The sequence below is a fragment of the Carassius gibelio genome, chromosome B22, assembly GCF_023724105.1.
Source record: "Carassius gibelio isolate Cgi1373 ecotype wild population from Czech Republic chromosome B22, carGib1.2-hapl.c, whole genome shotgun sequence".
Taxonomy (NCBI): domain Eukaryota; kingdom Metazoa; phylum Chordata; class Actinopteri; order Cypriniformes; family Cyprinidae; genus Carassius; species Carassius gibelio.
In genome coordinates, this window is record NC_068417.1 from 1,622,764 (window position 1) to 1,645,076 (window position 22,313).

The following is a 22,313-nucleotide window of genomic DNA, read 5'->3' on the forward strand; positions in this document are numbered from 1 at the left end:
CTGACGTATATAAACACAGTAAAGGAGAGAACACAAAGAGCTCGCTAACATTACACCAGTTCTGTTTGCAAAAAAAAAATCCAGAGACTGTCACACACAAAACTCTTTACAATCATGCATGACAATACAATACGATTGTGATGTTAAAAATGAAACCGTGGTTCAGAACAACACGCACAAATCATGGAAAGATAAAAAGAAATCATAAAAAACATAATTCTGCCACAACTAAGGCTCAAGCTCATTTTTGTTTGGTCTGGTTTCAGAGTTGGACTACTACAGTGAAAAACTTTTTGTTCAGTACATATCTTCACAATGGAGTAATGTGGTGTTAAACATTTGGAGCAGTAACAAACACTATTCAACATAAACTTGAACCCAAAACTGTAATGTAACTGTGAGCTTATTTCTCACTGTGTTGTTTTAAAAGTAAAAGTAGATCAATTATAAAGACAGTCATGACAACACGCAGTTCCAGTCGTGTGTGTTTCCCGAATCAAACCTGTTAGTCTGATGAATACCTAAAACATCTAAAACATGTGTTGGTGCAGACCATCTAAAAAAGGACTAAAACATGCCTCTTTCAATGAATTCTTTCTACATGTGATCTCTGGTTTATTTACCAGTGTGATGTTTAGAGAAACAGAGAAAGGAAATAGTTCCTGTGGCATCCTTGACTTTTAATGTTTCACATCATGTAGATAATCTCGGTAATGAAATATCGGCTCACTTGCATTTTCTGGCTAACAACTGAAATGTGGACTGATGCTAAACCCGTTTTTCAGGCGTCAAGGTTTGGTGAAACATATGTTATAAAATTTTAAAGATGATCAACTATATCAGATGTTCTTAAAATGTCTAACTTTAAGTGTAATAGATGGGTTTGTATTAAGTGTAACAGTCAGAACAGAAAATGGCAGGACTCATTTTCAAGTTGAGGTAGTGGCTATTATGTGTCTTTGTGACACTGGTAGACCAGAAAAAGCTCTAAAGTGCATCACAATCTCAGTTTAAACACTCTCTTGACAATCATTTAATCATCTTGTACTCTATTTTGTTCACGTTTTTGCCTGTTTGACCAAACTCGAGGAATAGTCTTTATCTAAAAAACAATGAAAAAGATACACGGCTGGTGGGCCGGATCGACATTAAAAGTTTTCACAATAATTTAGGAGAAAGGATTTCAATATTAGTATTTGTTATTCTGATACATATTTCTGTTGTGGAAACATATTTCCTGTATAGAAGAGTATGTCTATAACCTAATCAAGGGCGTTTAGTGCAATCTTATGGATCTTAAACGTAATCACATTACAACAAGGTCACATAGTCCCTCTAGCAAATCCACCAAAAGTGGAGAAAACAGAAAAATCTTAGCACACAGTAGATGTTAATGCTTCTGACATAAAGGCCTACTCTTTAATGTCCAGTAGAAATGTTGAAACTAACGAGTACGACAAATAAAAATGTGAACATCATCATCAGCTATATGAACAAGAGCTCTAGATGTAGGGGCGATATTCTTTTGCTGTAGTTATGCTGTAAAAATTCCTATGAACAGGCACTGTATGTTTGACCACAGTCAGAGAAAACTCTTCATCAGAAAACTGCAAAACAACATGTAAACAGATCAGTCAACTATCTCTGGTAAAAATAAATAAATAAAATAAAATAATATATATTTACAAGTCACACATTGACAATTTTTTGTCTTATGTGCTCATTACAGCTAAAATCCTGTTTTGCCAAATGCCATACACACGTTTGCATTTCATAATTCAGTGATTTTTTTAGTCAGTTTTGCTACGTATGCAAAAGTTATGTTTGAATTGTTCTATAACCATTACAAAAGTGAGAACATCGTAGTTCTCAAATGTGTCTGTATTACAACAAAAGCCCATCTAACAGATCTGTCTGAAGTGGAGAAACAGATGTTTAGCACATACACACATTGTAGATGCTTACGTACACCAGAGATGTTGCTTTATTTGAGTCAAAGAAGATGGCCATAGGAACTGATAACATTCTTTAATGTTGTTGTGTTTTGTCAAAATAATAAAAAAGTTCGGTCAAATGTTTAATACTTTTTCTTAAATGAATAGGATGTGCTCACCCTGCTCTCTTTCCCACGCGAGAGTTAGCATGAACTTACAGGAGTCTTCAAACAAAAACGGCCAAACAAACAAAATGTGAATGGTTTCATCTGCTATCTGAACAAGATGACTTAATCTAGTGGATTAATAAAAAATACCATTTACAAATCAACATATATTTTTTTAACATTTGTATTCTGAATTTTATATGCATTGTAAACATTTTCTTGCTATACTCTCTTTCTTAGTGATTTAGTCACGTGAATACGCAAAAGGTTATGGATAAAATGTATCTACACAGGAGTTTGGAAACTTTAACATGGTCAAACTTAAACGAGTGTGCAGCTTTCAGTGGAACCGTTTGATTTGTATTGGTTGTAATAGTTTTAAGTGTAAAACAGCTAGACTTCATTTTTGTGTCGATGCTTCATGTGATCACACTTTTTGGACAGACACAGTTGCACTAAAAGAAATATCTCGAAGAGAAAAACTGTAACTTAATTTCTTAATTTTCATTTATTCCTATTATGATGACACCACACAGAGATCACCTAAAAACGTACAGTCCAACAAACAAATTGTGAACGGCCGTCCAAAATCTTGATATGGCTAAATCTTGAGGTGTAAGAAAAATGTCATTTAAAAAACATTGTGATTCTTAGATGTGAAACACCCTTGACATAATCTGCTGGCATGCAAAAATAGTCATAAATGTTTTAGCACAGCTATCTACACAAATAGTATGAGAACTGTATATCGTGTCACTTGCATAGAAAATTCATTACCAGTTTATCAGAGTCAAAAGGAAATGATGATAATAGTTGAAACATCCTTAGCTTGTACATTTCTTTCATTTTGATAATCTGCTGCTGGTGCTAATTTTTTTTTTAGTAAACCATTTAACATTACATGATGCCTACAAAATAATCAAATAGTCAAAGTGTATGTTTTCTGTTCTAGGTAAGAACATTTACACCAAGTGTTATAGGCCGGGTAAATAATTAGAAAATAGTATTTCTGTCGAATGAGAAAAGTTCAGTCATGCATTTAAGATGTAGAAATGATGTTTGCCAAACACATCCAAAGAGTTTTCTAGTCGTGTGAAAAAAGCACTTGTGTGCATAAATGATCTAAAGAAACAATGCTGGTCATCAGGTTATTTAAAAAATAATTAAGACAATAGACAGTGTGCCTTGCTTTAGTGACAAACAATGTGTAATCTTTTAAACATGTTTAAAATGGAAGGTGTAATTATTTTACTGAGTTTTAGTCAAATGTATATTTGTTCATTTACAGTACACATACTATCTACAGGTTAGATTATTCAATGAAAAAATACGTACATAACACAACGTAAAAACAACAAATAAGGTTTTGCTCATAATTCAAATTTAGTTTACTCAGTTTTACTGTGTGTGTGTGTGTGTGTGTGTGGTTCAGGTATACCCCATGTTATGGGGAACAATGATGGCAATATCCAAAATCCTTGGGAATTGTTTTTGTCCCCGTGGGGAAACATGTTTATAAATCATACAGAATGAAGTGTTTTTGAATATCTTAAAATGAAAGAAATTTTGTGTAAGGGGATAGGTTTAAGTGTAAGGTTGGTATATGGTGATGCAAAATACAATTTGTACAGTCTAAAAAACATTACGTCTACGGGATGTCCCATAGAACATGGAAAACCAATGTGTGTGTGTGTGTGTGTGTGTGTGTGTGTGTGTTTAGAGTTGGTTTTAAAATTAACGTGAGATTTCAACTCCTTTTACACATCACATATTATGGATAGTATTTTCTTAACATTAAGGAATGCCTGTTTGATTTTATTAATTCCAGATAACATTCAATTATTTATCTCTTCAGCGGCTTGGTTAGTTGATGATTTAGATAATTGTCTCTCTCACTCTTTGAAATTCTCACCTGGAAAAATACCAGACATCGTCCTCGTTTTCAAATGTGTTTGTAGACGGGGGGGCATGTGGCCTGTCGGTGCCTAGGTATCAACACCATATAGAGCAAACAAACATTGATCCTGTCAAGGTGTCAAAACCCTCACTTTTGCACCGCCATTTTTTTCCCCCCAGGAAAAACCCAGACACCTCCCCACTGTCTTTAGGTGTGAACAACAGGACTTCACAGAAACCCCCCCCACAGCTCTGGTTACAGATACAACCATCATAAGAAACCCCCCACTGCTCTGGTTACAGATACAACCATCATAAGAAACCCCCCACTGCTCTGGTTAAAGATACAACAATCATATATTCAGTAATAAACACAACACAAGTCAAATCTGAGATCTCTTTGATCTTTTGATTTACACACCTCTGCCATGTCAATCAAGGGCCACAGGACCCAGTGGCATGGCAACCGCTTTGACTGACAGGCCTTATAGTCATAAATCAATCCAAACTGACCATGCACACTTCTGACTACCTGTCAATCTACACGGACTGTACGGCCATAAATCAGGCCATAAATCAGGGTAATAAATCATCAAGACTTGAGATAAAGTGTATGATAGGACTACTCTTAGCGCTTGCTCAATTTATGCAGATCAGTTTTTGTAACTGTATTACTTAATCCACCTGTTGCTTTGGTCTTCATCAGAAGCCGCTTGCGCCACCTGCTGGTGAGCGACTGACAGCAGATGGAGATCATGCCTCTGTGCTCTATTGCTATTCCTGCAGCTCCCGGATGTGAAAGGGCGAATTATCTGCCGAATTTTAACCACTGAATTTGTGGAAGTGAATTTGGAAAGTGAAATAAAATGGACCGACATTTGCCTGTCGAATATTATACATCGTATTTTTACACCGATTGTAAGTGAATTCTGGAACGTGAATATTAATTATTGATTTTTTAATTATGAAAAGGTGTGTGAAATATTTTTAATTGAAATATTCACAGCTTAAACGAACAACTATGTTCAATTTCAGGACCTAAAATGCAATCCTTGGAAATACAAGGCATTAAAATGCAAGTACTGTTAATGCAATGCATTATTTTTCAGTTAGTGCTATTCAGCATGCTTTTTTGTTTCAAAGACATATGTCATTATTTTACTTCCATAAGAAACCATTATAATAAATCACCATTTGTGTGTCATGTGAAAAACCAAGCCCCACTTAAAAAAAACATATACATTATATGTATTTTTATTATTTATAATAAAATCTAAATTTGCTGTAACTAGACTAAAGTCATTCTAAAATAGGAACCAAAGCGTGATTCTCTATTAGATTCAGTTTGTGTGTGTGTGTGTGTGTGTGTTCTGTAGTTTATTGTGAATAACAAAAAACACACATCTGTGTGGAGTTTGTATGTTCTCTCCATGCTAGCATTTATTATATTTTAATTATTAATGATTATTATAATTATTGTGAAGTGAAAGTGAAGTTACTTAAGAATGTGGGTAACTAAACCGCTTCTGGTCCTCAGTAACTTTCATCGTAAAGTAAAATTATTTTTTAAAACATTTACTAACTTCACCGGACTCTATTCCCATCTCCTCTGCAAATCTCAATATGATTCTGAAGTCACCACCTGTCTGTTCTCTTTCCTCGTTTCCTTCTCCAACACCATTGACTCCTAAAAATAAAGGTGTACTAACATGTACTTATAGTGTACTTACAGTGTATTTATCTAAGAAAGTTCTGGTAATACAAGGTAACTACATGTGGTAGGGTTAGGTTTAGGGGTAGGTTCAGGGTTAGTACCTAGTTATTACATAGTTATTGTAATTACTATAATAAGTACATAGTATATACATGGGTAACAGGACTGTAAAATAAAGTGCTACCCTAAGTCCTGTCGGTGAAACTGTGCCTGTTTTCTAAAATCAGCTGAAAATATCAAACATGTTTGATATCCTCCGACTGGATAAAATCAATGTCTGAAGCTAAAAAAATCAGAGTCCATGTGACCATCAAATACTTTGTGATTTTCTATGGAATTTGTCAACTCAAATCTGCAGACTTTCAGCAAGTATAGTATCGACCTCTCCAGACCGAAAATCATCAGAAAATCGACAGAAAATCGTGTGTGCTTTACTTATGTAAAGCAGATATGGACGCCTTTGGGGGGAGACTGAAGTTTTTAACTTTTCCATAACTGTCTTGCCCAAAAATCAATTATAGACTAATAGATTGTGGCTTTTAGATGTTACAAGAAATCTAGCAGAATCATCAAAAAAATCAAAAGCAGATAATAAAAGCTGTAGTTATTAAGTTTTTAATTTTTTGAATAGCAAATAAAAAAAGTGTCCACTTGGACGTGGTTGTGTACAAGAGGTAAAAACGATATAAATACTGCTCGTTTGGTGTCTTAGGTCATCAATATGTACTTACGATGGGGAATTGTTTAATTTGGACTCCTCTGTGCCTGCTCTTTGAGGTGGTGACCATAGACCTGCATTATATGAGTCACAGACAAGAACGGTTTGACCTAAAAATATAAAAATGGGAACGACTGCAGAAACAAAGACACCTACATCTTGGATGCCCTTGAGGTAAGCTGAAACATACCAAATTTTTATTTGAAAGTGAACTATGCCTTTAAATGAGCGAAATATTATAACTGCTGGACTCACCTCAGAAGGAACAAGGAAGGATACTAGTGGTGACGTAATGACAGTGATGCGAGAATAAGGGCTTATCAAAACAGTTTTTTTTTTTTTTGCCCCAAGAGATGTTAATTATAACTTATCCTTAAAATATGTTATATGCTTTCACACAAATGCAAAATGTATAAATATGTTTTGCATATTTGTTTACCACATTTACCCAATTGTGAATTAAAAGTCCTTAGTGTTATTACTTAACTTGCTAATTAAAAAGATTGGAATTTTGCAAAACACGCCAAATGGTGCTCAAAGTCGCAAGGACAGAACATCTGTAACATTTACAAAAATCAAGCTAAAACAGCAAGCATAGTAGCTCATGACTTTCAGAAGTACCCAATATTAAAAGTATTACAATATTATAAGATATAAAAGTGAACCCTGGTGTAACAGTGAAACCAGGCAATTTCTACTCAAATTTTGATCATTTTTATGTATAAAATAATTAATCTCAACAGGAACGAAAATGTAGGCAATAGTACTAAAGTTGAGATAACAAAAAACAAGATAACAAAACCCTCAGTTTAAAATCTGTGTTAATCATTTAACAGACTTGTAGGAGATAAAACTACATGATAGTATATAGTTCATTATCATCACGTTTATCAAGTCGAAGAAAATTAAATAATCTGTAGTCGTGAAAATGGAATTTACAGTATAACGAAGATGTCACAAATCGTGCATGTATGGATGCTCATACATATCTAAACATGTATGCTAAATATCTGATGTATGGATAAAGCAAAAGCAGATATGTGTCTGAGTATTAATGCACAAAGAGACTGCTATATAAATAATCTGCTTGTTTCTGCATGTCTCTGAATGGTGCCGTTTTATTTACTACACACTGAAGTTTGTATGATGCTAATAGTGTTTTAAATGTCTACATAATCATGAACATTAGCAGGGCTGAGAGAAAACTTAAACATTTCCTAGTTTTATTGAAGAAAATCCATTGTAAAATCCATTCTGCAAATCAAAGGTCCGCTACAACCAGTCGAAATAAAAGTTTGATTTAAATTGAAATTATGACAGAAATATAAAATTATATCAACACCAATAATATTATTCTTTATAATTATTTATTTAAACATTATTAAGGAATATCGTATTTGTCCATGTTTTATCTTTATATACTTCTGTTGTGCAGAACTTTGCCAAAAATAAAAGTTCTTACATTTTCATTTAATATCATTTTTAAAAATGTATTAAAATGTTAAAATGTTATATGCCAACATACAGTCAAACCTAAATTTATTCAGACACCTTTAGCATTTCTCATATTATCACAGTTTACTCGCTACAGTCTAAGAAAATTGTAATAAAATATGACAAGAACTTAAGAGTTAAACTGTGTCAGGAAAAAATCATGTGTCAAATACATTTTCTGGTAACAATTTTTTAAAATCAGTTTTACTGGTAATTTATGGTACATATTAATGGCTCAAGGAGGTGAAATCGATCAAACAATACATTGTTATATATATATATATATATATATATATATATATATATATATATATATATATAAAATGTAACCGTAAAGTATTTTTCAAGTGTCTTGATTATATTCACTAAAACTTAATTTCTCAGCTTCCGTTATGATTACTCATGTGCATATTTGAAATGTATAAGTAAATGTACAACTTTTCTGCACCATCACAATCAGACCTGGGTCTCATCTGTGTCAGGCAGTAAGATTTTATCAATCAAAACATTTAAAACATAAAAAAAAGTCTAAAAAGCAATCCTATCAGGTAATGGCTTACGGATAAACCCAAAATTATTAAATTAATAATAATACTGATTAAACTATTGTCGCAAGTAGCATCATTAGACATTACAAATGGTCAATAAACGTTGATAAAATACATGATTATTTAATACATGATTACTTGAAAATTTGTGAGAAAATTATTGATTTACAACCAAACCAAGTGCATCACAAATGGTCGAGCATTTATAAGATTATAAGATTAACAATTAAACACAAACACCAGATCAATGTATTTCCTAAAACTAAGATGGACTCTTCTTCAGGTCACTTTGTTGTCCACACGACTAAAAAGTCCACTTTTTCATAAATGGAGTAAAAAAAAAAAAAATCTAACTTGAAATTATAAAGCATAATGAGAGATTATATTATGAAGCAAATTGAGAAACAAGAATAAAACAATTAGATGATGTTCTTTTGGGAAGGAACTATCTATGAGTTGATCTGAATCTCTTGAAAAGTCTTGAAGTCTTGAACTTTATTCACCGTGACAACTTTGGACTTTTCTTTCTTGTACACATATCTGAAAAAAAAAAAATGACTATATGTTACTGTATTATCTTCACTAGCCTACTACTAATCAATCATTAGTTTTGGCACTGCAAACAATAAAAGTTAACAATTAAGCTGTTTCACTTCAAATTCCATTTTGAGTTCAGTGTGCCATCACTCATTGTGGCTTTCAGACACAAACTCAGATTTATTCTAGGGCTGGTAATTTTTTATTTTTTTAAATCTAATTAATTACATGATGTGGTGATTAATTAATCGAATTAACCGCACATCAAATTTGGAGAAATTACTCACAAAAGATCATTTAAAGTCGTTGTTGTGTAAAGCATCAGGCATTATAAAAAGTAGATTCAGCAAGAAATATTTTGTTTGATTATGCTCTTTTGGACCATGTGAGAAAATGGTGACCGAATTGTCATTTTTGGCAGGGTGAACTATAACATTAATCATTTATTTTCTTAATTTTATTATTATTACTATGGAAATATGAAATTATTTCTTTAATGAAATGATGAAATAATAAACTAAAACTGCGTAGGTGGAGGTAATGTCTTAATGATTAAGTCATCGAGTCATTTTTTTCATTCATTTGGTTTGTATAAATGGCTGATTCATTCAGGAGTGAAGTAAAGGGTTCTTTATGAATGGTTCATTGAATCATTAGGTTTGTTCGACTTGAAGAGGATCATCACCATCAGACCGACCGGTGTGTGACATCATCATCACCATCAGACCGACCGGTGTGTGACATCATCATCATCACCATCAGAACGACCGGTGTGTGACATCATCATCATCACCATCAGACCGACCGGTGTGTGTGACATCATCACCATCACCATCAGACCGACCGGTGTGTGACATCATCATCACCATCAGACCGACCGGTGTGTGACATCATCATCACCATCAGACCGACCGGTGTGTGAAATCATCACCATCAGAACGACCGGTGTGTGACATCATCATCACCACCATCAGACCGACCGGTGTGTGACATCATAACCACCATCAGAACGACCGGTGTGTGACATCATAACCACCATCAGAACGACCGGTGTGTGACATCATCACCACCATCAGACCGACCGGTGTGTGACATCATAACCACCATCAGAACGACCGGTGTGTGACATCATCATCACCATCAGACCGACCGGTGTGTGACATCATCATCATCACGATCAGACCGAACGGTGTGTGACTTCATCATCACGATCAGACCGAACGGTGTGTGACATCATCATCACCATCAAATTTGGAGAAATTACTCACAAAAGATCATTTAAAGTCGTTGTTGTGTAAAGCATCAGGCATTATAAAAAGTAGGTTCAGCAAGAAATATTTTGTTTGATTATGCTCTTTTTGACCATGTGAGAAAATGGTGACCGAATTGTCATTTTTGGCAGGGTGAACTATAACATTAATCATTTATTTTCTTAATTTTATTATTATTACTATGGAAATATGAAATTATTTCTTTAATGAAATGATGAAATAATAAACTAAAACTGCGTAGGTGGAGGTAATTTCTTAATGATTAAGTCATCGAGTCGTGTCTCACCGCGGTGTAAAGTACCGGGAAGATTAGGCAAATGACTGGTGACGTAGGTCTGCGCGTGTTTCTCAATACAAAGTACCACTGAAAAAAAATAAATAAATAAAATTACGCTGATTTTGGATGTGCATCATCGGTAGTTAGTTCAGACTTTGTGCATTCGACTGGGGAGTGTGATGTCCGCGATGACGCAGCAGCGTACTTGATAACTTCAGTCACCTCGTCTTGGCTACTGCAATTTTCCTTAATGTATATTTACAATAAAACGAAATAGGATATCAAATACCACTGCCTCCTTTTGTTTTCATTTAAGCATAATAACAACTGCAGAAATGTACTTAGTTCAGGGATATGTGTATATGCAGCCATTACAATGAAACGAAATATTATATAAATTTGCCTTTTTTATTTTCATTTTAACATATAGATAATTTGAATACAGACAAAAGAAAACCTGTTAGATTTACCCCGCAGCTGAATTATATTTTATGTTTAACCACTAAAGACACATCAGAGCCAGCGGCACATATCAGAAGGTCTAGCTGAGTTGAGGCTGCTTCTCGGCGGATAGATGATCACTGAGCTCCCACTGATCGAGTGGAGCTCACCGTATCAGAGATCGGTGAAACACGTTTTTAAATAGGCGCTGTCTTTATAAATAAACCACAGATTTGAGTTTTAAACAACTACATTCTCGCCTGAAATACTTTTAAAATTACATTTCATGACACAATAACAGTAATATTTGAAAATGATCTGAATAAATGGTGTTTGAACTCAACCAATGCTGCGTGAACTCAGATGGCTTTGGCTACAGCAATTTTCCCCTCAGTATATTTACAATAACACGAAATAGGATATCAAATACCACTGCCTCCCTTCGTTTTCATTTAAACATAATAACAGCTGCAGAAATGTACTTAGTTCAGGGATATGTGTAACGTTATATACAGCCATTACAATGAAACAAAATATTATATAGACTTGCCTTTTTTATTTTCATTTTAACATATAGATAAATTGAATACGGACCAAAGAAAACCTGTTAAATTTACCCCGCAACTGAATTATATTTTATGTTTAACCACTAAAGACACATCAGAGCCAGTGGCACATATCAGAAGGTCTAGCTGAGTTGAGGCTGCTTCTCGGCGGATAGATGATCACTGATCTCCCGCTGATCGAGTGGAGCTCACCGTATCAGAGATCGGTGAAACACATTTTTAAATAGGTGCTGTCTTTATAAATAAACAACAGATTTGAGTTTTAAACAACTATATTCTCGCCTAAAATACTTTAAAAATTACATTTCATGACACAATAACAGTAATATTTTGAAAATGTTGATCCTAATAAATGGTGGTTGAACTCAACCAATGCTGCGTGTAATCAACCAATCAGAATGATTAGCGCCAAAGTCCCGCCCCCAAAAGTTTCGGAACTTTGAAAAAGTACCACCTCGCCAGCAGGGACTTTCTGAGGGGCATTTTTTTACCCAGAACGTTATTTAGTTCCTGGTTCCTGCGGTGGAAACACACCAAGTACCAGGCCAAAGTCCCTAGTTCCTGGGTAAAGTTCCTGCGGTGGAAACGCTGCTTAACAGTAATATTTTGAAAATGTTGATCCGAATAAATGGTGGTTGAACTCAACCAATGCTGCGTGGACTCAACCAATCAGAATGATTAGTGCCAAAGTCCCGCCCCCGAAAGTTCCGGAACTTTGAAAAAGTACCACCTCGCCAGCAGGGACTTTCTGATGGGCATTTTTTTTACCCAGAACTTTATTTAGTTCCTGGTTCCTGCGGTGGAAACACACCAAGTACCAGGCCAAAGTCCCTAGTTCCTGGGTAAAGTTCCTGCGGTGGAAACGCGGCTATAGAAAACATTTGGTGCATCATACAGATGAAGATGCGACAAGACAGCAGAGCAACTAGAAGTCTGTATTAGACAAGAATGGGACAACATTCCTATTCCTAAACTTGAGCAACTTGTCCCCTCAGTCACCAGACATTTGCAGACTGTTATAAAAACAAGAGGGGATGCCAAACAGTGGTAAACATGGCCTTGTCCCAACTTTTTTGAGATGTGTTGATGCCATGAAATTTTAAATCAACTTATTTTCCCCTTAAAATAATAGATTTTCTCTGAGTATATTTTGACTAACTTACATTAAACCCCTCTGATTGGTCAGTGCTTTTAACAAACATGTCTGTCATTGGCTACAAAACTCAACACTGCAAAAACATGGTGTAAATAGATACATTTGCCTTTGTAATTAGAAACCATTGCCTGCTTTTCAGCGGGAACAGAATACAGACAGACGAGTCAAAAGTAAAGCATTAAGTTGAATATTAACTCTACTTACTATGATTTCGAGCTGTGGATGATTTTTTATGTCTCTGTAGAGAAGATGATTCAGTGTAGCTCTTCCCACATTGATCACATGTGTATGGTTTCTCTCCAGTATGAGTCCTTTCATGTTTTTTCAGATTTGATGAAGAACTGAATCTCTTGTCGCAATGTGAACACATGTAAGGTTTCTCTCCAGTGTGAGTTCTCTGGTGCATTTTCAAATGCTCATCTGTAAAAAAAGTCTTCTCACACTCAAAGCACATATAAGCTTTTTTGGCAGTATGTCTTTTCTGATGCGTTTTTAAACTTTTCAGCAGTGGAAAACTCTTTCCACACAAAGAATATGAATACAGACGTTTCTTCTTTGTATGAAGTGTCAGGTGAATCTTTAGGTTCGAAGACCTTACAAATCCTTTGCCACACTGATCACATGTGTACGGTTTTTCCCCAGAGTGGATGTTCATGTGCTCTTTAAGGCTGCGTTTTATTATGAAACTCTTCCCACACAGATCACATGTAAACGGTTTCTCTCCAGTGTGGATGTGCATGTGCAACTTATGGTTTGTTGATTGTGTGAAACTCTTCCCACACAGATCACATGTGAATGGTTTCTCTCCAGTGTGGGTCCTCTCATGTGTTTTCAGATGTTCTGATAAACGGTATCTCTTGTCACAGTGTGAACACTTGTAAGGTTTCTCTCCAGTGTGAGTCCTCTCATGTGTTTTCAGATTTGCTCTCTGAACAAATCTCTTGTCACAGTGTGAACACTTGTATGGTTTCTCTCCAGTGTGGGTCCTCTCATGTGTTTTCAGTTGTCCTAAACAAATGAATGTCTTGTCACAGTGTGAACACTTGTATGGTTTCTCTCCAGTGTGGGTCCTCTCATGTGTTTTCAGTTGTCCTGAACAAATTAATGTCTTTTTCACAGTGTGAACACTTGTAAGGTTTCTCTCCGGTGTGAGTCCTCTCATGTGTTTTCAGATTTTCTCTCTGAACAAATCTCTTGTCACAGTGTGAACACTTGTATGGTTTCTCTCCAGTGTGGGTCCTCTCATGTGTTTTCAGTTGTCCTAAACAAATGAATGTCTTGTCACAGTGTGAACACTTGTATGGTTTCTCTCCAGTGTGGGTCCTCTCATGTGTTTTCAGATTTGCTCTCTGAACAAATCTCTTGTCACAGTGTGAACACTTGTATGGTTTCTCTCCAGTGTGGGTCCTCTCATGTGTTTTCAGTTGTCCTAAACAAATGAATGTCTTGTCACAGTGTGAACACTTGTATGGTTTCTCTCCAGTGTGGGTCCTCTCATGTGTTTTCAGTTGTCCTGAACAAATTAATGTCTTTTTCACAGTGTGAACACTTGTAAGGTTTCTCTCCGGTGTGAGTCCTCTCATGTGTTTTCAGATTTGCTCTCTGAACAAATCTCTTGTCACAGTGTGAACACTTGTATGGTTTCTCTCCAGTGTGGGTCCTCTCATGTGTTTTCAGAGTTGCTGTCTGAATGAATGTCTTGTCACGGTGTGAACACTTGTATGGTTTCTCTCCAGTGTGGGTCCTCTCATGTGTTTTCAGTTGTCCTAAACAAATGAATGTCTTGTCACAGTATGAACACTTGTATGGTTTCTCTCCAGTGTGGGTCCTCTCATGTGTTTTCAGAGTTGCTGTCTGAATGAATGTCTTGTCACAGTGTGAACACTTGTATGGTTTCTCTCCAGTGTGGGTCCTCTCATGTGTTTTCAGTTGTCCTGAACAAATTAATCTCGTCACAATATGAACACTTGTATGGTTTCTCTCCAGTGTGGGTCCTCTCATGTGTTTTCAGAGTTGCTCTATGAACAAATCTCCTATCGCAGTGTGAACACATGTAAGGTTTCCCTCCAGTGTGGGTCCTCTTGTGCATTTTCAATTCTACAGCTGTAATAAATTTGATAGAAAAAAAGAGTTTGATGTTATCATGATCTACAGTGCATAATATCATCCAAAGATTCAAAGAATCTGGAGCAAATGTATTGTTTTTTTTTATCTGCCCTGTGTCTGAGCAATCACGCAGTCTCTGGGTTTCCAGAAGATAGACTTTATTTCAGAGAGAAACAAAGCCGAGATCCTCTTTGTGAGAAGATCTCCCGAATGCTAGGTAGCATCTCATTATATAGTATATATATATAATATACTATACAGGGCGTTACCAAATAGTCAGACTTTTCCTTATGCTTGCAATTTTGATACCTCCCTAGGGACTTGCTATGGTAAAGAAAAGAGGCCCATTGCATGTTTTTCCAGATGTTTCCTATCTGTGGTGGTCAGGATGTTTTTTGCAGACATAGACACATTCCTTTCACACAAAGGCTATATGATTATAATGGAATAAGACACATATGCATATATGCGACTAGATTCATCTTGATTATACTTGACTGAGTAAAATCTTATTAATAAAAATATTCCACACAATCTCTGTGCGTAAGGGTCAAGGCCGGAAAACCATACTGGATGCCCATGATCTTCAGGCCCTTAGACAGCACTGCATCACATACAGGAATGATACTGTATTGGTAACGCTGTTTTATTTACATGTCTGTGAAGAGAGGTGACAGAGACCAAGATGGCAGAGAATGCACCATGTATATTTTCTTTATTTTACGAAAGCACATTATTTTGCTGTTGTTATGACTATACATATCCAGACCCTTTGCAGTTTGAAATTATACCTTATTCTTATCTGTACGATCAAAAATGAAGGAGTATTTACAACCCCAAATTAGAAAAAGTTGGGACAGTATGAAAAAAGCAAATACATGTCATTTGTAAATATGCATCCTTTCCTGTCATTCAGACCTGCAACACATTTCAAAAAAAGTTGGGACAGTAAAGCATTTACCACTTTGTAATGTTGCCATTCCTTTTCACAACACTTAAAAGACGTTTAGGGACTGAAGACACCAAGTGATGAAGGGTTTCAGGTGTAATTTTGTCCCATTCTTCCTGCAAACAAGTCTTAAGGTGGGCAACAGTACGGGGTCTTCTCTATTGAAGACAGGTCGGGACTGCAGGCAGGTCAGTCAAGTACCCGTACCCTCTTCCTCCGCAGCCAGGACTTTGTAATGTGTGCAGAAGGTGGTCTTGCATTGTCTTGTTGAAATATGCATGGACGTCCCTGGAAAAGATGTCTTCATGAAGGCAGCATATTATGCTCCAAAATCTCTATGTACTTTTCAGCATTAATGCCTTCACAGAAGTGCAAGTTACCTTTGCCAAGGGCACTGACACAACCCCATACCATGACCGATCCTGGCTTTGGGACTTGTTGCTGGTAACAGTCTAGATGATCCTTTTCTTCTTTGGTCCAGAGCACACGGCATCCATATCTCCCAAAAAATACCTGAAATACTGGTTCATCTGACCACAGTACACGTTTCCACTGTGTGATGGTCCATCCCAGATGCCTCCGAGCCCAGAGAAGTCGACGGCGCTTCTGGTTAACATAGGGCTTCCTTTTGGCACGGTACAGTTTTAACTGGCATTTGTGGATGTAACTACGTATTGTGGTACTTGACAAAGGTTTGCCAAAGTAGTCCTGAGCCCATGTGGTGATATCGCTTCTAGATGAATGACGATTCTTGATGCAGTGCCGCCTGAGGGATCGGAGATCACGGTTGTTCAGCTTAGGCTTGCGCCCTTGTCCTTTACGCACTGAAATTCCTCCAGATTCCTTGAATCTTTTAATTATGTTATGCACTGTTGAATGTGAAATATCCAAATCTCTTCCTATCTTTCTTTGAGGAACATTGTTTTTAAACATTTCAATAATTTTCTCACGTATTTGTTGGTAAACTGGCGATCCTCGGACCATCTTTGCTCCTAAAGGATTAGACCTTTCTTGGATGCTGCTTTTGTACCAAATCATAATTACAATCACCTGTTTCAAATCACATCATTATTTAACCATTTTACCTCATTACTAGCCCTAAATTGCTCCTGTCCCAACTTTTTTTGAATGAATGGGACAAAATTACACCTGAAACCCTTCATCACTTGGTGTCTTCAGTCCCTAAATGTCTTTTAAGTGTTGTGAAAAGGAATGGCAACATTACAAAGTGGTAAATGCTTTACTGTCCCAGCTTTTTTTTTAAATGTGTTGCAGGTCTGAATGACAGGAAAGGATGCATATTTACAAATGACATGAAGTTGACCAGACAAAACATTAAATATTTTGTTTATATTGTCTGCAATGAAATACAAGTCAAATAAATTTAGAAATCACTTTTTTATTTTTTTGCGTTTTCCATACTGTCCCAACTTTTTCTGATTTGGGGTTGTTCTTCTGTTTATGCCGTTGTTTCATCCCACTGTAAAATGTGTCAACACTTCCTAGGCTCACATTGTCTATGCACAGCCCCATCACAGACAAGCAGCATGGCAGAAAGAGTGAAATGCTCTCCAACAACAAATGCAATGAGTTTGCTTCTTCCTTTTTCTGAGAAGATCAATAATATCAGAAAGGTGATCAGCACACAATATATTTCTTAATTCTGGCTGATATTTAATTCCGATATCAATAAGAACACCATTATAAAAAGCCTTGTAAAACTGCCAAGAATGCCTACAACAGATGTCTTTTACATTTTCCCTTTTATTTGTGTTTAGCCTTCATACAAACAAGAAATGTGAAATCACTGTCAAATCACCATCATCAGACTCACATAAGTAATATTCATATCTTTAACTTCAAACTATAGGCAAGCATACACTACCAGTCACAGTTTTTGAACAGTAAGATTTTTAATGTCTTTAAAGAATTCTCTTCTGCTCAGCAAGAAGTTTTAAATATTGATAATCAGCAAATCGGCATCATGTGACACTGAAAACTGGAATAATGATGCTGAAAATTCAGCCTTGATCACAGGAATAATTCACATTTAAAAATGTAAAATATATTTCAAAATTTGAGTAACGGCTGTAATCAAAGCAGCTCCGCTCACGAACGCTTCTTCATTAGATAAAATCAAAATCAACATTTTCTGAAGACAGTCCTTTCCATTCAGAGATAAACTTATATAAAGCACCTGTGACGTTTTGATTTTGTAACGTTCAGTGCTCATGTCTATTCAACGAAGTCAAACGCCACAAATAAATCTATTTATGGGGAAACACTGGTAATTTACATCGAAATTTTGTAAATGTCTTTAGAAATCATATCACCGTTATTTATTCATTTATTTTTGTGCTTAACTCTTGTATCTTTAATTCAACAAAACAACATCAATTCAAAGAAACAAAGGAGGGAAGGGGGAGCAACAGCCATATCAATAATTTTACAGTCTGTAAATCAAAGAAGTAAACTGTCATATTAGCAGAAACCATAAAAAATACAGCTCCAGGTGACCCACGACAGACACCAAAAGTTTCTCCTCCATCATTGCAGTCTCTGGACTTGCTAAACAATGGTAAACTTTTGTCACCACATCGGAAGGCCACCCTTGCCATTCATTCGATTGGAAAATGGGAAAAAAAACGTGAATGACGTCAGGCGCCTTTCCACTCAGAGTTGCTTTTTTTTTTCAACTTGAGGCACTCAGAGCACTCCTCCAATAACACAGGGCACCCAGGCTCATAAACAGCATGCAAAGTGCTTACTGCCAACAGAAATTAATAATAAAAAAGAAGCTGCGCTTCTGTGACACACTGGTTACGGAGGGGAAAAATGCTTAAAAAAAATAATTCAGTAATAGTCTGCAGCATCTTCACACACAGATGTGATATGCCTCTGTAAATAAATATTATTTCAATTCACTTCTTGCACACTTTAATCCTCTTTGTATGTAACATGGAATTGGAATCAATATCCTGATGTCCACTGCAGGGCATTTACATTCGAATAGAACAAAAGTCCTATGTGATAACAGATGCATAATAAATATGCAGAGCGGGGTGGGGAACCGCTGCTTTAGATTAAATATATATGTATTATTTATTTAGAAGCCCAAACTGAGCAAAAATAGCAACTTGGTGCATTTAATTAAATTCATGCAATCTATAACATTATGCAATTGGTATGCCCACAAAGATTTCAAGATGAACAAATAAATGTTTCTCAAAACACTGTATCATTATTTATCATTTTAACACAATTTTTGCTAATTTTGATCATGTTGTAGGATCGATTTTCTTTTGTTCAAATTAACAATTAAGAATCCTTAGAAATGAATGTATTAAATATGATTTATATGAGTTATTTAGGATTAAGAGGATGACATTTAATTTTATCTTTTAATTTCTTTAGTGTGCTCTTAAACACAACCTGTTTGTTCTTCAGTATGTTTGGTTCTGCAGGGTTCTGGATCTCTCATGTTCTCTCTGTCTTTCAATAAACTCTGTCTTCACTTGATGAGAATATTCCGGCATTTATAGGAATTCTGAGACTTAGAAATATAATTATAATTCGGTCAAAAAATGCTGGACTCGGCAGCACAGTTGTAACTTTTTGTGCAGACATTAGTTTGCTTATTTGGCAGTTATACTGGCATAGTAATAGTAGGTGTCTGTGGTAAAAAAATAAAATATATATATATATATATATATATATATATATATATATATATATATATATATATACTTTAAAAAAAGCACCATTAGAGTCTGAGCAGAGTAAAATAAATGTTAAAAACGTCTCACTCTATCTACAGTAGGTTAATGATGATTTGTGATGTGCTTCTTTTCCTTATTATTAATCTGTATTGTTAACAATATTGATGAGAAATGTGATAGGCTAATTTAATTCAGTTTTGATCTATAATGTTGTAATCGTTTAAAAGGAACTTCTTGGACTCCATCTGGTTGAATGTTTTTCTCCCATTCAGGCGCTTCCAGTTGATCTTCCTCCCAACATCATCATGAAGATGTGAGAAAGGATGTTTCATGTGACACGTTTTGTGTCACGGCCCCCAACAACTGCAAGGGAAGAAATCTACAATATAGCAAAAATCATGTCAATTTCTTATATATTAAAGGGTTAGTTCACCCAAAAATTCTGTCATTAATTACTCACCCTCATATTGTTCTACACCCATAAGGCCTTCATTCATCTTCAGAACACAAATTAAGATATTTTGATTAAATCCGACGGCTCAGTGAGGCCTGCGTTCAAAGCAATGACATTTCCTCTCTCAAGATCCAGAAAGGTAGTAAAAACATATTTAATGTGAGTTCAGTGGTTCTTCCTTAATATTATAAAAGCAACAAGAATTATTGTGCACCAAAAAAAACAAAACAACTTTTCAACAATCTAGTGATGGGCTGATTTCCAAACACTGCTTCATATCTTTACGAATCGAATCAGTGACTCGGATCTCCTGTCAAACAGATAAACTGCTGAAATCACGTGACATTGGCGCTCCGAGTCACTGATTCGATTCGTAAAGCTTCGAAGCAGTGTTTTGAAATCAGCCCATCACTATATTGCTGAAAAGTTGTTATATTGGGGTGGTTTTGTCGCTTTATAATATTTAAATTGAACCACTGAACTCACATGAACTGTTTTAAATATGTTTTAGTACCTTTGGACAACTTATTATGAATTAATATGGTATGAAATAATGATCTGAAACAACATTACATGAGGTGGAGAACTGTCAAATGTACATAAAAATAGACTCAAGCTAGTAAACTAGAACTAAAGTTTACTGATACAAGTGGGTTTTTAAACTTTTAACCATAAGTTATAGGTGTGAATCTTTTGAAATGGCACATTTATTACATGGTAAAAGCTGTAGTTGTGGACCATTATCAGTATTTGACAAAATCAAGTATAAAACGGTTTTTAATCTTACTTTCTTGAGACGAAAGATGAAATAGAAAGAAGAAATACTCCAAAAACACACTGGTGGCACTTGAATAAATTGTAAGCTGTAACAGAATAAACACACACACACAAACACACACACACACGGCAACGTATTCATTATGAATTAATATGATATGAAATGAAATGATCTGAAACAACATTACATAGGGTGGAGAATAGTCATATGTAAACAAAAAAATAGACTCAAACAACTAGAAGTTCAGTGAAAACAAACATTAGCTTTTCTCGCCTGCTATTTCACTCGAAAGGAGAGAAAATTAGTTTTAGGTCGGATTGGACTGAAACCTTATTTATAAAGCTTATTAAATCACCCCACATCCCAGAAAGATACTAGATAGAAATTACGTCCAAACAGTGTTTTACTCAAAATGTTATTTGCCAAATTACTTTTCACTGAAATCTGAGTTTATCAATGACCAGTAATGTTACTGGATACAACTGTACAAATAAAGCATATTTTAACTCTTCTTACCGTGTTCAGTCTTCACCTGATTTTAGTCATTGGAGTGTGCACAAAAATCGACCTGAAATAGTCGACCATCTGGGGACTTTTGGCATACTCTTTTCAGCATACTCTGCTTTGGGACACACTTATTCTAATCTCAAATATATTTAGGATGGATAGTGTGAACATTGGACAAAGAAGAGTCCAGCCCAGGGTCATCACATGTGGTCGCTCAAGACCAAGGTACAGTCCTTCACAGAATCACCTGCTGCACCGTTCTCGAGCGTTCTCACCTCTGTTCACTCAGTGTGACACTGTTTCATTGAGAACGTGAAACTACTTTGTTTGGCCTTACAAAAGAAGACACGACTAGAAATCATGTTTGTATCATGTTTATAATGGGTTTTATGTCTCGTCGCTCCGGCCGGACAGGAGCGTAACATTTCTGTCACACGCTTGAGGCATTCGGCCAATCACAACACACTGGATATCTGACCAATCACAGCACACCTCGCTTTTGAGACCGATGAGCTTTGTGAAAATAGACACATTTCAGAAGGAGGGCATAGAGGAGAAACCATAATGTACAGTATGTGGAAAATAATGTTTCTTTTAAAAAAACTTAAACCGCATAAACACATTACACAAAATAATGTTGTTTTTAAGCGGTTTAAGAGTTTCTTTAGCAGAGGAGAAAATGGCAGAAAGACGAAGAGACAGAAGAAATGTGTTGCAGACAATGGATGACAGTGAGTTAATAAGACGCGATAGATTATATAATAATTTTATAATTTAATATATAAATTCACTACATCACTACACTACATTTTGGCAACTGGGAAAATGCAACAATGCAACAGTGATGATTTGGGTCTGTCACAATCTTCTGTAAGCAGTGATCACACAAACAATTACAGCACTTTCAGAACATCTTATTGTGTCGCAGTTCATTTCGTTTCCACTGGACATTCCCACCTTGCAGGCTCAAAAAACTGCATTTATGAATATAGCAGGCTTATAGGTGCGCACAAGCAGGGGGAATGAACCGTTAATAGTTTGTGCTATACGCTCCCATGTCTGCTTCTTGTCCCTTGCTGTG

At 35.7% G+C, this 22,313-nt stretch overlaps 2 protein-coding genes and 1 long non-coding RNA gene across 4 annotated transcripts in view; 1 reads left to right on the top strand and 2 right to left on the bottom strand.

Annotated features, from left to right (window-relative positions):
- LOC127987560 (uncharacterized) overlaps positions 1 to 22,313 on the bottom strand; it is a 1,055,570-nt gene that overhangs the window by 683,162 nt on the left and 350,095 nt on the right. The gene's annotated exons all lie outside the window — the stretch shown is intronic.
- LOC127987632 (uncharacterized) overlaps positions 1 to 22,313 on the top strand; it is a 264,322-nt gene that overhangs the window by 55,284 nt on the left and 186,725 nt on the right. The gene's annotated exons all lie outside the window — the stretch shown is intronic.
- Positions 8,472 to 14,818, bottom strand: LOC127987577 (zinc finger protein Xfin-like). Its single transcript, XM_052589946.1, is given in 5 exon segments — positions 8,472 to 9,011; positions 12,924 to 13,806; positions 13,808 to 14,239; positions 14,241 to 14,658; positions 14,660 to 14,818. Coding segments are annotated over 5 exon segments (1,923 nt in total). The 5' UTR covers positions 14,809 to 14,818; the 3' UTR covers positions 8,472 to 8,970.